Consider the following 15,634-nt stretch of genomic DNA (forward strand, 5'->3'; position numbering starts at 1 on the left):
TCGGGATTATGATCATAAACTGTGATGTATTATAAAGCATTGAACATGATTATGTGATATGCAAATGCACGGAAGGATATAATCCTCAAGTCATTTCTGTCTTGAGACCCCTCATACTGCGCAAGTCATATTTTACGAAGGATTCATTCACCAACTGAATTTGACAAATGTGCCCTGTTTTGGGAATGATGGCTTTGTTTGATATATATCTTAAATATGATAGTAAACAGGGCTTCAAAACATAATTTAGTTTTGCAGAATGAATCAGGTGACGTCGCGAGCGACCCACAAACTGAGAGCAAAATTAGAACTGTTGGCTGTAATCACGCTTAAACAACTTTGATTAAACTTTGAACAAATTAACCGGGGCGATAACTTACCATTTGTTTTTCCTCCGCTACTGTAGTCTCCCTGCCCTCCAGTGTATATCCTCGTGTTATGTTCATGGTCCTCCAGACGATCGGAAACCTCAGAATTAATGAACAACATACAGGGCTGGTACTTTGACATGGAACAAAACAAACCTTTGTTGATCTTAATCTTAATAATCGTAATTCGGCGATCCACCATTAAATTGTTGAGTGCATTGATGAAATGATTTTGTCAACAATAATAATAAGAAATACAAACAATAAGCCATTGCCATCCAGTAATGGATCCAAGTTCCCCTGACTATACTGAATATTATAAGCATAGCCAACGAATGGATGGATGATTGGACCATTGGAAAGGACTAAGTCCATGACAATAGCATGACAACGTGCTTGACCACGCTAGCAAATGTGATCTAGACATAAACTTGACCTGTCTTTCTTCCTTCCTTCTCTGTCTGCAGACATTGCTCCGCGATGGGAGGAGAGAAACCACCGTGAGCACGCTCTATCTGTCGCCCTCCAACATCGAGACCGGCCAACAGATCATTTGTAAGGCCTCAAACAAGGCAGTCCCCAACGGCAAGGAGACCAGTGTCACGATTGACATCCAACGTAAGCACATCTCTTCAACTTATTTTATGGGGTTCATTTACTTTAGAATTTCTTCCGTTAAAACTCATGGATCTTTTAGACTCTCTCTCTCTAATGTTTTCAGAGTCAGAAAACAAAAACACTGTATTTCAGGCCACAATTATGATGGCTGCATGAAACACAACTTCCCACTACTGATTTCATGCCATTCTTCTATAGAAAGCAAAAAGTTGTGAGTGACCCAACAGCATCTTGGTCACAGCCAAGCAGTGTGATCGATTAAGCTTCAAATGTTTCAAGACACGATTACTCAACAATCAATTCCAAATAACTGGACATAATTCTTCTAGACAAATCCATCCCTTAACTCATTTAATGCCAGAATTTTTCACGAGAGGAAACGCCTCAATTCCCGCATTTTTCTGGATTTTGACTGATTTTGCGAGGCCAACAGAATACTGTGTTCTAATGCTATAAAAACACGGAGTTATGACGCAAAAAAAAAAAAAAAAAAAGGCTAAGACGTTTAAATACGTCTTTGGGAGGCAGGGACTACATTTTTGAAAACATATATGTATGTTTTATGGATTGAATGAGTTAATATACTAATCTCTAGAATGTAGCGTTGATAAAGGTCAACAAGTGTCGACGTTCAATGTTCCACTCCAATTAGTATCAGAATCGCCGTGTCTTACTGTGGGAGGATGAATGAAGTAGCAGTGAATTTTTTTCTTTTATGAAAAATATGAACAGAGCTATCCATCTATCATGAGCTGGATTGTCTCTACTTCGGTTGCCTTTCTTCCGCCATCCATCATCACTTGATGAGAACATGCGCAATCTTCTTTTAAAACAGGCAAAGCATGCCCTATGTGAAAGTAGTTCGGGCCTCTTATCGGGGAATCTTCTTAAAAAAAATTTTTCGATTGAGAACTGCTCCTAGTGAGAGGGGGAGGGGGACTTTGTACAAAAAGGGATTTTACATCACTCACAGCCCCGTCAACACCATTAAGTATGACTAATAAAGCAGAAAATATTATTCAGAGAGCCATTATGACAGACAGCTTTGTTCTTTTCAGTAAGTGCATCACAAGAGACAAACATGGTCAGAGTTGGCACCACATGATCTGGCCAGTTTAGGCAAACACGTATAACATTTCTTCTGTTGTGTTTGTATCCCTTGTTTTATTTTGGAAAGTCTCCCCACTCATTTAGATGTAGATATTTCACTAAAACTATTGATCTCATATCGTGGTTGTCGCCTCGCTACTCCAATTACAATTCAACCCTGAAACACTGAAAGCACGGGAGAACTAAAATTAGCATTCTAAAATGTGCACAGTTAAAGGTCCTGGAAAAATAAAAGAAAATTCCCAGAGCGTGAGAACAAAGTGAGCGACAGCAGAGACTAATTGTCGTGACTCAGATTGTTTCCCACAAGGTTTAGCCTCTACACTATCCCTCTTTAACCCACTCCTCCCCCTTCTCTCTCTCTCCTACCCCCCCTGCCTTGACTCGACAGGTAAGGTGTTCAGCACAGCTCAGCAGAGCTGCTTTATTTTCCGCTAACATACACTTTCAAATTAAGCCGCAAAAATGAAACATGCTGTAATTGAACTTTGATTCACGCGTGTTGGGTATCAATTTGCTTAATTTCCATGCTGCCTTATTCAATTACAAGGTTCTTGGCTCAGCAGCAGAATTTGAAGAACAGCTTGTTTTTTTTTCTCTCTGGTTTTCTCTGTTGTTGTTTTGAAGCAGTTTAATGATTATTTTGTCCTTACGAGAGGCTCAAATTCCAATTATGACTCGACCTTCTTCTATTCAATTCTGGGCCACAAAGAATTTGAGAAAAAGAAGGCCATTCGGAAAGAATATTCGGCAAGGCTTTACTCAATGAATTATTAAATCTTAGTATAATGGATCTCAATTGCACACACATTCCCCTTCACATGCTGTAGATATATATACTTTAAGTTTTTTGAATCTGTTTTGAATCCTTTGTTTAAATTTGATGTGTATATTCTTGGTAAACATTATTGGACAATCATATTTAGTTACACCAGCTGCTGTTCAAAATCACAAGTGCGGTATCGTTTTTTTTTTAACCCTTTTTTGAACCAAAAATGGACAAACAAATTTTGTTATTTTTTATTTAATGTGAAACAATAATTTCAAATCCAAATTGTTTGCGGTTATAACCTGCCTTAGTGCATGTGTTAGATTTTAACAACCAACACACTTATTTCTTCTGGGAGTCCCTTGTTTGTTGTCTTCTTGATGCAGCTGAGAGTGGCTTGGGGACAGATGGAAAATACATAGCTTGCCTGTTTTGAAATATTGTGCTTATGCAGAGTTTGCAGAGGGCGCACAGTGTGAATTGGGCCAGAGCCAGCTCGGAGGGATCGAGAGAGAAGTAGTGAATGAGCAGCCAGTGTGGATTGCTGCGCACACACTCAGCTCCTTCTCATAACACAGTACCAAAGAGGCAATCAGAGTAACATATGCTTACATCATAAATACACCAAGATGTGTTCATAATTGTCCATTATACGTATACCTGTTTATGTCTTTCTGTTAAAATGCAAGCAATTTGCATCCCGTTTTTTTTTTTTTTTTCCTTAAAGGGTCTCCTCGTTAAGCCATGTTCAAAGTAAATATATTCGACTTCATCATCTTTCCAACATCCATGCTCTCATGTGTTTCAATAAGTGGTGTCTCAGTGGAGTAGAAATATAGGAGGGATTAATGGCATGCGCTGTAAATGGTTCTTATTAGTCTAAGTAGGTCCCAGGTGAGCGGCCGATTGCAGCATGTTGCTGAAGGTAAATTTCACTCTGCAACAGTTGCTTTTCCCTCACAATCTCACTGATTTGTCCTATGATGCACTGAGGCTTTTGATGTCTTGCTGCACTTTGCATTTTCACATTCTCCTCATACAAAGACAAATATGGGCAAAGTGTGGTAGTATTTAAGACTGAAATGTGTAATGAGCCTCATCTACAGTCATATTAATGTTGATGTACCTTACAAATATAATATTACTCCTGGGGAGGGCTTAGTTTGTAATTATACGGTTACTGTCAAGTTGTTGCTTGAACAGCTAACATTACACCTGTAAAATTTGATCCAGATATTAAAACAATAATAATAAGAACAATCATGGGTGAAATTGCCCCAATAGGTTGAAAACTCACAAAAATAGTCGCGATATGTTTGACCACCAATTCTCTTACAGCCAACCAGGGACAATAACCCAGATGCTTGAATGAGAATATCACCGCACATTTAAAGCATATTACCATGACGTACATATGTAGAGTCGATGGCTAATGTGTAATGCATTTCACATGAGTTCTTGCAGGTCCACACTGCTTCGTGTCATGAATGGATGAGCAGGGAATGCACACACTTTGGCTGGCACAGTCCAGGGCTGTAGCCGTTGCCGGTAAATCGCTAGTCACATACGGACTAGGAACCCTTCACACTGGAGTACACAGTGCAAGAAAACCCGTGCAAGCACTTGACGTAGGACATTTTACTCTGGGGAGTTGTAGAAATGAGATATGCAACGAATAACTCGTATGTACTCTATAACTGAAAAAGGCCAAACCTCAGTGGCGTGACAAACCAATGAAACGTAACTAAATATATTTTCCTATAGTAGGTATCTATATCAGGCAAAGCAAGTGCAATTGTTTGCTAACTTGCTTGTTGGCTCAAATTAGCAAATACTGCAAATACCTGGCATTGAGATAGTCGATGACCTTCTACCAAAAGTAATCATTGCAGTGGAGGAATTAAAAAAAAAAAATCCATTACATTACCTCCATTTTCTATTGCGCTTGTCCTCATTTGGGTTGTGGGTGAGCAGGAGGCCGCTGACTCCCTGGACAGGTCGCCCGACAACTATTGTTTATTTGTTTTTATAAAAGAAAAGGTTGCCCAATTAAAACTGCATTTGCTTTCCCATACTTAAAGTCGGCATTATTAACATCTACATTTACAAGCCGCCGGGTTTTCCCGCGTTTGTAGCCCCATTACTGTATTTCTTCATGCAATATAGCCACCTGTGGAATAGTGTGCACACGATAACAAATCCGCATCCGCAGCTCTTAAAACCCACTAGAAAACTAAAAATGCTGCCGTTTATTTTCTCCAAATGAAATTATTCTTTGTCCAGTAATCCATGTGCAAACATTATCTTCTTGCATTTCACGCACAGAGACTGTTCTGTCATTATGTGCTTCTTAAGGCATGTATCATCAAGGTTGATGTCTTCCCTAAGGATCTGGGGGTGAAAATATATTAACTGTTCCAAAGATGGTTAACTCATTAAATGGCCGCCGTTTGTAGCACAGCCAGACTCCATTCTTTTCATCAAAAACACTGTATATTTACCATCTGTTCTTCTTTAGTGATCTACTGTAGAACTAATTTAACAGAAAATCTAGTTTCTGGAAAAAAAAGAGAAATTGCGGATTTCGTGCCAAAATGTATTTCATGTAAATCTTCAAATTTGATGCCAATATTTGTTGCATTTATGACAGCTCAAATAGATAAACTGTACTTTTTTTCTAAAAAAAAAAAATAAATTCAGAAAACGCAATATTGATGGCAGAAAACAATGTAGAATACAAAGCTTTTGTCACTAAATTCGGGAGTATTCGTCATGTATCCGCCTGTGTACTCAATATTATTTTCAGTAAGTCTGTGATTGGCTGTTGCAGATAAGACTGTCCAGACAAAAAGCACATCCCTGTTTCTTTAGATTTTAAATTTCTTAGTGATAAGTAAATCAACATTTCACAACACACAAATAGCTACCATGAAATAATATTAGTAATAATATTATTATTCTTAATAATAATAATACCAAGATTTTTAGAAATCTATGCCTCGAATTGGAGGTGCGGGGGCACGGCCCCCTATGGCCCACCCCTGGTGATGGGTATGCTGCTACAGCTGCTTTATTCTGTCAGCATCACCTGAAACAAAACAACTGTATATTTAGTGTATTTTAACTGCAGTAGCTTCTTACCAACGATCATAATTTGCATTCACCTCACTAAAAAAAGTTAACATCGGGTTGTCTTGGGGTTAAACAAAATCCCATCTAAATACACTCTGTGCGAAAATAATTGGGATTTAAGGTGATGAGGTGTAATTGCAAAGTCCGGACAGACTGCTGACTTCAGATTTGTCCATTGCAGTCAATTAGGGGGACAATGATTATTGAGAACGGATGAGCGACTCGCTCTAATGCATGACTTCACTTATTCCCTTTAGACTTCAGTAATCAGTGGAAAACACCCCACTGTGCTTCCTCTTAAAGTCACTGGACACTTCATTAGGTGCAAGAGCTGTTTAAAAAAAATTCTGCCTCTGTGAATATCATAATAATGAAGTTGTGTAGGTGTAATCTAAATTTCTATCTTGTAAATATCTAACCACAGTAAGGACATTCAGGAACAACTTTGCCTTATCACTATGCCAACTATGGCCTTGCCCACTAATCACACAAACGTCATAAATATTCCACCAACATTTTCTAGTCCATCTGCATTCAAAGAGCAGTGACCCACATCGGAATATGCTTGCAGATGAAGGTGCTGCCAGGCTTTGCAGTGTGTTTGCATTGCAAACAAGCCGACCGGCGTGTAAAATGCCATTTGTTGAGACTAATTAATAAAGGACATGCAGATGTGAAATTGGGGAGGTTTTGGTAGCAGACTCGGCAACACTGCACGCTCTCCTTGCTTAATCAAGCAAATAATTGCAAATATGCCTGTAAGGGAATTGAAAGTGAGATGGACAGAGTGCAAGGGTATGTGCAGTATAGTATTAGACTCGGAAAAAAAATATTCTAGCAGTTCAAACATAGTAGTGTATTTGGATTAAACCCTTGATTGGTGGTGCATTATTATAATTTTTTATAAAATATAAATATTAATTTAATGATGATGAGGGATGAATGCCACTAGTGACATAAGTAATAAGCAACCGCCTGCTACCCCACGTAAAGCTTCCTGGAGCCGCCACTGAGGGCACTTTGATTCAACAAGTGGTTACAACTTCCCATACTGATGATGGCTTGAAACTACCAAGAAATTAATTAATGAGTCAAATTAGCTGAGGTTAAAATTCATGAAAAAATATATATTCATTTGCTGTGTCAAATTAATTACCCCAATTTGGGCAAAAGTACACTAATCTGCTCAAAATTGAGTCGGTTACAAGTCAGGATTTTTTTTTTCTCATGTCCCAAAAATGAACAGGTCTTTATTTAGCCTTCTGAATAAAATCAAATTGATAAATTGGTCTATGCTGGAATGCCTCAGTATGTATGACCGCATAGTTGTTTACTGAAATAGCAAGCCCAGCCATCCATATGACAGTGGGATCATATTGTTGAGGCTAGACGCAGCAAGCCAGATGGTCTGAAAACAGCTCAACCACCCTCATGTCTGAGGCTGGTCCTACTTGCGAACAGCTGTCTGCAGTGACCTGCAGAAACTGGGAATTTTAAGAAAGATAGAAAAAAAACAATCAATGTTTCATTCTGTTTTTTTCCTATACTTACCTCTGTCAACCATACCCTTGCGCCTCTTTGTTTGATTAATCTAAGTAATCAGCATTCTAAATTATAAATGTGCAATCACCTTTTCAGTATACCACCCTCTCTGCAAGTCAAGCATTTTTATATTAAAATAGCAATCGGATTTTTCTGTTGAGTCAATGCACAGCGAGGCTGAAAGGTTAGATGTTAAAAAAAAACATTAATTTGGATAAAATTTTGCATCTCTTCATGATCTGTCTTTTTACGGGTCAGCTTCAGTCATTGGATGGATTGCTCGTAATGTGCGTTTGTGTTGTCAAAAGTCTCTTGGCAGCTGGGCCAGAAGAGTTAAAAAAATTGCGATTGGCATAGATGAAAAAGAGCAGTGTTGAATGCTTTGTAGAATGTGTTATGAATTGGCTTTGACATTAGTGTGTCTATTAGCAAAAACACCACACCCCCTCCTCTCTTCCACATCTCTCCCCCAACTCTTTAATGTCTGCTTTGCTGCTCTTCAGCTTCTGGCTGGATTTTTATTACAGGCCTCTCCAGCGCCGCATCTGTCATTTTCGCCTTTGAGGTTCCCTCTGCCCACATTTTTGTCCACGCAATTAACCACTTGCATGGCTAAAAACACCCAACGGGCTGACTAACATTGCAGCTCCAAGTGTAGATTGGTTTGACACACACCCACATGCCCTGTAACAGGCACACATACTCATCGCAAAAGACTACACAGAGAAAACTCACCAATGCCGTTAACTTAGTATTACCAAAAGAGGAATATATGTTTGTTGTGGTTTACAGGTCACTCCTTTCCAGCCTGGCACAGTCAAGGTGTATTAAATGCTGAGAGATAGTTACATGACTTCATAAGAATTTCAAAAGGCTTTCATTTTGTGTTTAAATTAAGTGACTTTTTTTTTTTTTTTTAACTGTATTCAACTATTTTTTCAACTGCCCACCTACTGAATCTATTGGCCGGCACCATTTTCTTTTTTTAATAATGTAATAATATGGATATATTATTACTATTATTATTATATTATTAATATATAATAATGTAATAATATCTCTTTGTATTGATTAAATTCTTAAATGGTTTTAATTGTTAACTGCTTGAAAAGACCCATTTTGGAATACAGTGTTAAAATCATTGAAATCAATTGCATTTTGGGGAAGCACATTTTGGGGGAAATTACTATTTGAGGCAGCACATTCTTTTGTGCCTCACTATGGCAGAAGGCACGCATACACCAACAGTCAGTGATGCTAGAATATATCTCAGTTTCAATGTAACATAATGCTTATTTTTTTCGGATTATTTCCTACAAAATTCATTGAGCTGGACCACTTCCTCCTCGTGGGCTTCACGACAGCTGAGCAAGAGGCAAACATCTGCACTGCCGCAGGGCAAAAATCCGTTTCCCTCCACATTAAAACCACCCCCATTTGCAGCAATACACACTTTACTGTTTGGCTTCATAACAGCAATGTTTGTCTGTTGTTGGACTGCTCTTCATCCCCGTCCAAGTACAGTCCCTTGTTATTACATTAGAAGTGTTGAACATAGAGAGCAAAGACACAGTGCACATTTTGAAACAGATGGCAGCACAAGCATCAACACCGAAAACCATCCCTTACCCAAATGACTAATCTACTGTCCTTGATGCTGTAACAAAACACCACCACAACTACAGATGGCAAAAGGTAATGATTAGGTTGTAGAACTGAGTAGAGTAAATACAGTAAAAGGCTCTGTGTAGATTTTTTTTAATTTCTTGAGTTTGGCAGCAGCATTGGAATCGCATTGAAGGTTATCAAAATGATCTTTGAATTCGACCTTCGAAGATGATACAGCACCGGACTAAAATGCTATAGCGAAAATGTGCTGCTTTAATGCTTTGCATTTGGCATGATCAGGAAGAAAAAAAAAAACTGTTCCCAAACGGCAGTCTTTGTCAACAGCAAGACCAAATATAAAACACAACACCTACAGGAAAAAAAAATAAAAATATGAAAAATAACAGCCAGCTTCTGGTTGCGAAATCTGCAAAACGGCCCCGTGCATGCGGGCCTACTGAGTAAATAGCAATGTTCCTTTTTTTTTTCTCCACAGGAGACAGCATTGAAATGGAAATGAGCATGTACCTTCAAAAGAAACCCACCTTTCTCAATTAGGATAAATTAAGTTGTTTATTACATTTACATAATCTGAATGCTTGTTATGTTTCTCTGATGTTGCTCATTGTTATATTTGTAGTGGATCGCACTGAGGACTCCTCAATGTTTTTTTTTTTTTGTTTTTTTTTGCAAATTGCCATTTACTGAAACTCATTACAAAGTCAAGTTTTCCTTTGATTTCATTCTCAGAACATTGTAATAATGATAGAGCATAACAGGTAGCGGTTCCTCCTTAATGCATGATTTCATTCTGTTTTCACTAGATAACCTGGATGGAAGGAAGAATAAAACGTGGCCTCAAATTATATTTATATACATCAAAAATATTTAGATTAGTCCACATGAAACATTTTAAAAAATGCAATTTTAGTTTAGAGGAGGGGTGTCAATATTATGACGGTGACTTTATTCCTAGAATGTTCTGTTTTACTTGTGTTTCTTTTAATATCACAACTGTGTCATAATATAATTACTAAATTCAAATATGTTTCGAAACACACCCTTGTAGAAATTCTGGGCGTTTCTCGTAATCATATGATTTTTTTTTTTCCTTATTTTATAGATTCGTTTTAGCTCTCCTTTCCTGGTGTAGCCCTGATGCTGTGTTTATAAAAATGTCATATTTTCTGACTTTATTTCCGCAAGCAAGCAGCCAACGAGAACAGACAATGTATCATCTCTTTCAGTTCGCTACGTGCGTGTTCAACATACCACTGACACTCACTGTATATATCTTGTTTGTGTCTGTGCTCTCTTTTAGATCTTCCTCTTGTCAATCTCTCTGTGGAGCCCCAGCCAGTTCTTGAGGGAAACCTTGTGAGATTTCACTGCTCCGCAAAGGCCAACCCTCCTGTCACACTTTTCAGGTGAGGTCATTATCACATTTGTGCTTTAGTTGCTGAAGCTGAAGTTTTTGCAAGGAAGTTTCCAGCAAAATTCCCTCAGTGCTAACTTTATCTACATTCTAATATGTATTTTACACCAAGCAGACAGTTAATGAGTCCAGATGATGAGGTTAAACACACGAGTTCTATTTCAATATCTGCCTTTACTAACTTGGCAATGCCCATTAATCACTGATGCTCTCAGAGAAGTGTAAATTTGTATTGTTTGTCTATCATACTGAGAAGTGTAAATCTTTTAGTTAGGTCAATTAGCTACTGTGAATTTAATGAATGCCTTTCTGACCGCGTCAGTGAAAAGCAAGCGTTATTATCTTTGTCCAGGCAACTCTTGTAAAGGAGCGCGTGTGGTAGCCGCTGAATTCTAAAAACAAAAGCATAGAGGTCACAAACCCATGAAAGGAAGTCTTGTCATGTCTGACGAGGTTGCAGTCAAACAATCCTGTGATTTGTTGTGGAGCTTTTTGCTTTGTGGTCAAGATTTCAAGATTACAGCTTTTTTTTGTTGTTTTGGAAAGATTGCTTTGTGTTCAAGTGTACTGTATGATGACAGGTTCCCCCCTTGGGGATGTGCTTGCGTTGTGTACATTGCCGTGCCGGAGATGGATGCACATGGATTTTGTGCACACATGGAGTTACTGTTCATCTATATGATTACATTTTTTGTACTCTAGCACTCTGTGGATTATTTCAGCGTCTAACAGTTTGAAATGTTGTCCATCAATCTATTTCCAAACTTCTGGATATGCATATCCGCCGTTATACAACAAAATGGATATTAATTGCGCTCATATATTCTTGTGCGGTACTGCAAAGGAGTGATGCTGAATTGATTTGTCAATAGATACATCTTTTTTCTTACTGTGTGGGAGTTTTGTTTAAAAACATGGTGAAAAATAAATGGAATGAAATCAATAGAAAAAGGATTTGGCTGGCCAAGAATTGTGTAATGACACTGGGAAATGAAATGGATGTACAACAAAAACGGAGATGTTACCCTTTTTGATGGATTCTGGCCTTTTGAAAAAAAAAAAAAAAGTGTGGTCGTGGTGGAGAGAGGGTTAGGGTTGGGGTGGTTTCAATGATATTGTTGAAAACAAGGTTTGTATTTGATTGCATGCACAGCAGAGACAGGATGTCTTTGCACCTGCAAAGAGATTTCACCTCTATTGTTAGGTGACTGGATCAATGCTTGAAGCACAATTCTGCTACGGATATTAAGAGCTAAGATGCAATGGCTGGTGTGATTCTATTTTTTCAAGTTACGAGGAGCTGTTTCTGCATTTGACATATACATAAGGCTTACCCTATTATTGTGCGCATGGTAAAACATATGCCAACTTAAAACATGCGATAACATGCATGCACGCTAATACGTAAGCATGCATGCTAGCTTATGTTTTTAAAAAAGCAACAGGCGCAAAACCGAGTTTTGTTGTAATTTTTTTGAAACATTTAACACGACGGGTTCCCTGTCGTCATTCTATTTGGCGTGCGGCTCCTCAGAAATAATGCCGGCTTTTGCGAAAGCTTGAACAGTGCAAGCAGACACATTAGCGGCTAACGTTGCTAATGGTTAGCCCTAGCATCCACAATTATTCACATTGTTGCTGTAAAGCTGCGTTTGCCATGTGCCATCTAGCACTCGCATGCCGCTCGCAACCTCGCTTTCAACGACCTGTTTACACCGAAGTCAAATGGTTGGAGTTCCTTCGTCAAGCTTCCCGGAATGATGGCAAGCTCCGAGTTCATTTTTTGTGCTGCAAGACCTATTAGTGGTGTGCCTTTCGCTTCCCCTTTCACGTCCGCCTTTCCTCTACATAAGCAGTGTGTCGGCAATGCTACCAGACAGCGGTCAAGAAAATCACAACAGCATTTACAGATTTTTTAAATTCGATAGACACACGGCACACTGCATAATTAGGCTTACGGTCCACTTTGAAAAAAAATTCTGACTTTAAATTGCGCCTTATTTTCAGGAAACTACAGTAATATTCTATTAGGAATGATCCAGTTATTCTGTGTCAGGCACATTGTTTTGTTTTGTTTGAATACATAATTAACCACTTTTATCATGTTACTTATTAGTGACATAGCAATACCATTACACCAAACTCTAAAATTAGGAGATATTTACAGGGGGATGAGTCTTATTGGTTCTGGTGGTCATATGTAGCTTCCTCCTATATAGCCACCATCAAGTCAAACTCCAAGTCACGTCATTTCTGCAAAGAAATATTAAATTGCCATACAACCATCTACCGCAATCAAAGTTCAGCTTCGGTTTTGTACCTGTCGACTTTTTGTAAATTAATCTTGTTATACTTCTTTGACCCCACTGTGTTCATTGTTTTAGTCATTAACAACCTCAGCACTGTGTGGTTGCTTTTCGTTTAAGCGACCTCACTATCCTTCGATGTCACTGTGGTGTCTGGCTTTTTGTGACTGACGCAAGCATTCAATAATATCCAGACAGAGTAATGACTTTTGATATTTCAAGGTTAGAGCCACGTTCTCCCTCACTGTTAAAACTCCTCTTTCAAAGTCTCCTACTTAGATTTATCTTATATAAGCACTTCACCATTCTATGCGCTATTGCCATTTGGAGGTGGATGGTAGAGTGGGGATTTTGGGGACCCATAATGCACGCCTGAAAGCCTTTTGACTTGTGAGAACCCCCCACAAATTCACCCTGTGGAGAGCAATATCACTCGAGGAGGGCAGGAAGCTGATCATGCAGTGTGAGGCTATTATTCAGTGCTAATACACTCTGTCTACCCCAGATCAGATAAAGCACAAGGACAGGCTAGCTCTTAGATGAACGGCCTCTTTGCCAACCCTGGGAGAGCCATCCATTCCCAGTGTCCACTGCACCACTTTGCAACCCTCCATTTACTAGACACTTGAAACAAGAGTCCGAGATACTGCCGACAGTAGGCAAAAGTCGTTGTGGTTTCTGATGACTAACACTACTTGGAGTGGCCCATAAATCTAACTTTAAGGCATTAACATTTAAGAAACAACTCATGGACTGAGCTTGCTATATGCACAAAATGTGTCATCTGTATTTGCTGAGGCTACAAAAAAATACAACATGGAGAGCTTTTGTTACCGGCTTCATTAGTGAGCTTGACTGTTCCAAATTAATCGTTAAATGTGGCTTCATCGTGGTAATCAAACCTGTAACGATGCAACGAGATCAGAAAATTATAAAATAGATTTATATTGGAGAATGGCTTGCTGGGAATGTGTTCATTGTAATCATATAGGTAGTACAGCCAGCTGGGATGCAATCCAGTTTCAAACCTTTGATGAAGAAACCAGATTTTTTTTTTTTTTTCAGAAATAAACAAGAAGCCACTAGAGATTGCATAGAGTGGCAAACAAAGAAAATGAGGTCCCATGTCTGCTCCATAGAACTGCGCACCAAAGCACCAACAAAGCTCCTTATTTGCATGCCCCTCTTTGGATTATTTACATGGTTCAGATCCTGTTGTTCTAATAAAATGATTTTGATTGACCCCATTGGTATTAGACCTTCACTGCTTGCAAAAAAAAAAAAGATGGTTGCTATTGTCTGCCATTGATATATTTTACAATATTTTAGTGGACTGTCATTTGTTAATAGTAACACCTGATTTGAATGTGTACATAAACATTTTCCGCATAGTACATCTTTGGAAATTATCCAATCATCTGTCCCCGTATGTGTGGTTGACTGCTGTATTTTTTTTCTCACTCAAAATAACACATATTTAAATTAAAACGACACAGTGCCGAGTCCGGTGTTTATGGGCAAAAATATGTGCATGCAATTAATATACACTGATTTGGCTACTCCATACAATAGTCACTCAAGCACTTGTCTAAAGCAGACACTTTCGTAGGGGTGAAGACCTCCAAATTTTCCTGAAAGCTCTAACTGCAAATACCAAACCGATCTCACTCAATTACTGTTTCCACAATAATTCCCAAACTTCCTACTCAGAGTAATTTGCACCGAGATGGATAACACTGCTGTCATCCCCAATTACACCATCATCGCCATGATCATCCTTATCACTGTCATTATTGTCTCGCACGTAATTATATCATTGCCATCATCTTTATCATCATTGTCAGAAAAAGGACTCAAGACGATACTCATTCAGGAATGCAAAGTAAATCATTTCTAGTGATTATCACTGATTATTTTCTTTTTAATTGTGCCGCGTCTCCCATTGATGCATTTCTTTGCAAAATCACTTCTCTTTATTAGACTTGTATTTATACTTTCAAAGCATGTCATTATTTATGTATGTACTTTCTCATCCATTAAATAAAGCATTACTGTAGCAGATGCTTCTTTATTAGAGATTAGATGTTCGTGGAATTTATTTTATTTTTTTTAACCGAGACATTACTGATTACATACGCCCCTCAAAGGAAAATCCGGTGAAGTTCCAATTAATATCCAGCTCCACTTTAGTTGGTGATTGAATGAGGCAAGCTTTTTTTTTCCTCATGATAACATTTCAATCAAGCATGGCCCCACTTTAGCCATGGAGAACAAAAGAGTTTCCTCTGCTCTGAAGCTCCTGCATCTGGCAACTGTTATCTAATTGACATTGGATTGTGGTGTGGACATTGAGATTGCCATGTGTTTATGATTTTTTTAATTTATTTTTTGCTGTTTGATGACATATAGGTCACAGGTGTGTGCGACCTGAGTGTCCCACAACAGTCGGATCAGATACCTATCCGATTATATCCATACGTGAATGAGTTCTAGGTTGGATTTGAAGAAAAATCTGAATACTACTATTCATATTGACATGAAAAAAAATCAATACATGGCACATTGGGCGAAATTATCTAAACTAACCTGCAGTATGAACTTAGCCTAAATTGCAGTAATTTACTGTAGATTTCAAGTGTAACTACAATTTTGAGGGCCATCTTTGTTTTCTTTCATGGTCAACCGTCAAACTACTAATGTCAGCTGTCACTTGCACACAATGACAATAGTCAAAGGTGAAAGCTGT

At 38.4% G+C, this 15,634-nt stretch overlaps 1 protein-coding gene across 7 annotated transcripts in view; it reads left to right on the forward strand.

Annotated features, from left to right (window-relative positions):
• The window catches only part of kirrel3b (kirre like nephrin family adhesion molecule 3b), a 152,534-nt gene that overhangs the window by 114,619 nt on the left and 22,281 nt on the right, over positions 1–15,634 (forward strand). For all 7 annotated transcript variants that reach the window (XM_088300747.1, XM_088300750.1, XM_088300745.1 and 4 more), the window contains exons 6-7: positions 836–986; positions 10,469–10,574. In XM_088300747.1, the coding sequence (XP_088156873.1) occupies positions 836–986; positions 10,469–10,574 (257 nt within the window). The remainder of the gene's footprint in view (positions 1–835; positions 987–10,468; positions 10,575–15,634) is intronic.

The sequence above is a fragment of the Idiotropiscis lumnitzeri genome, chromosome 7, assembly GCF_059441095.1.
Source record: "Idiotropiscis lumnitzeri isolate Australia: NSW breed Sydney's pygmy pipehorse chromosome 7, RoL_Ilum_1.0, whole genome shotgun sequence".
NCBI lineage: Eukaryota > Metazoa > Chordata > Actinopteri > Syngnathiformes > Syngnathidae > Idiotropiscis > Idiotropiscis lumnitzeri.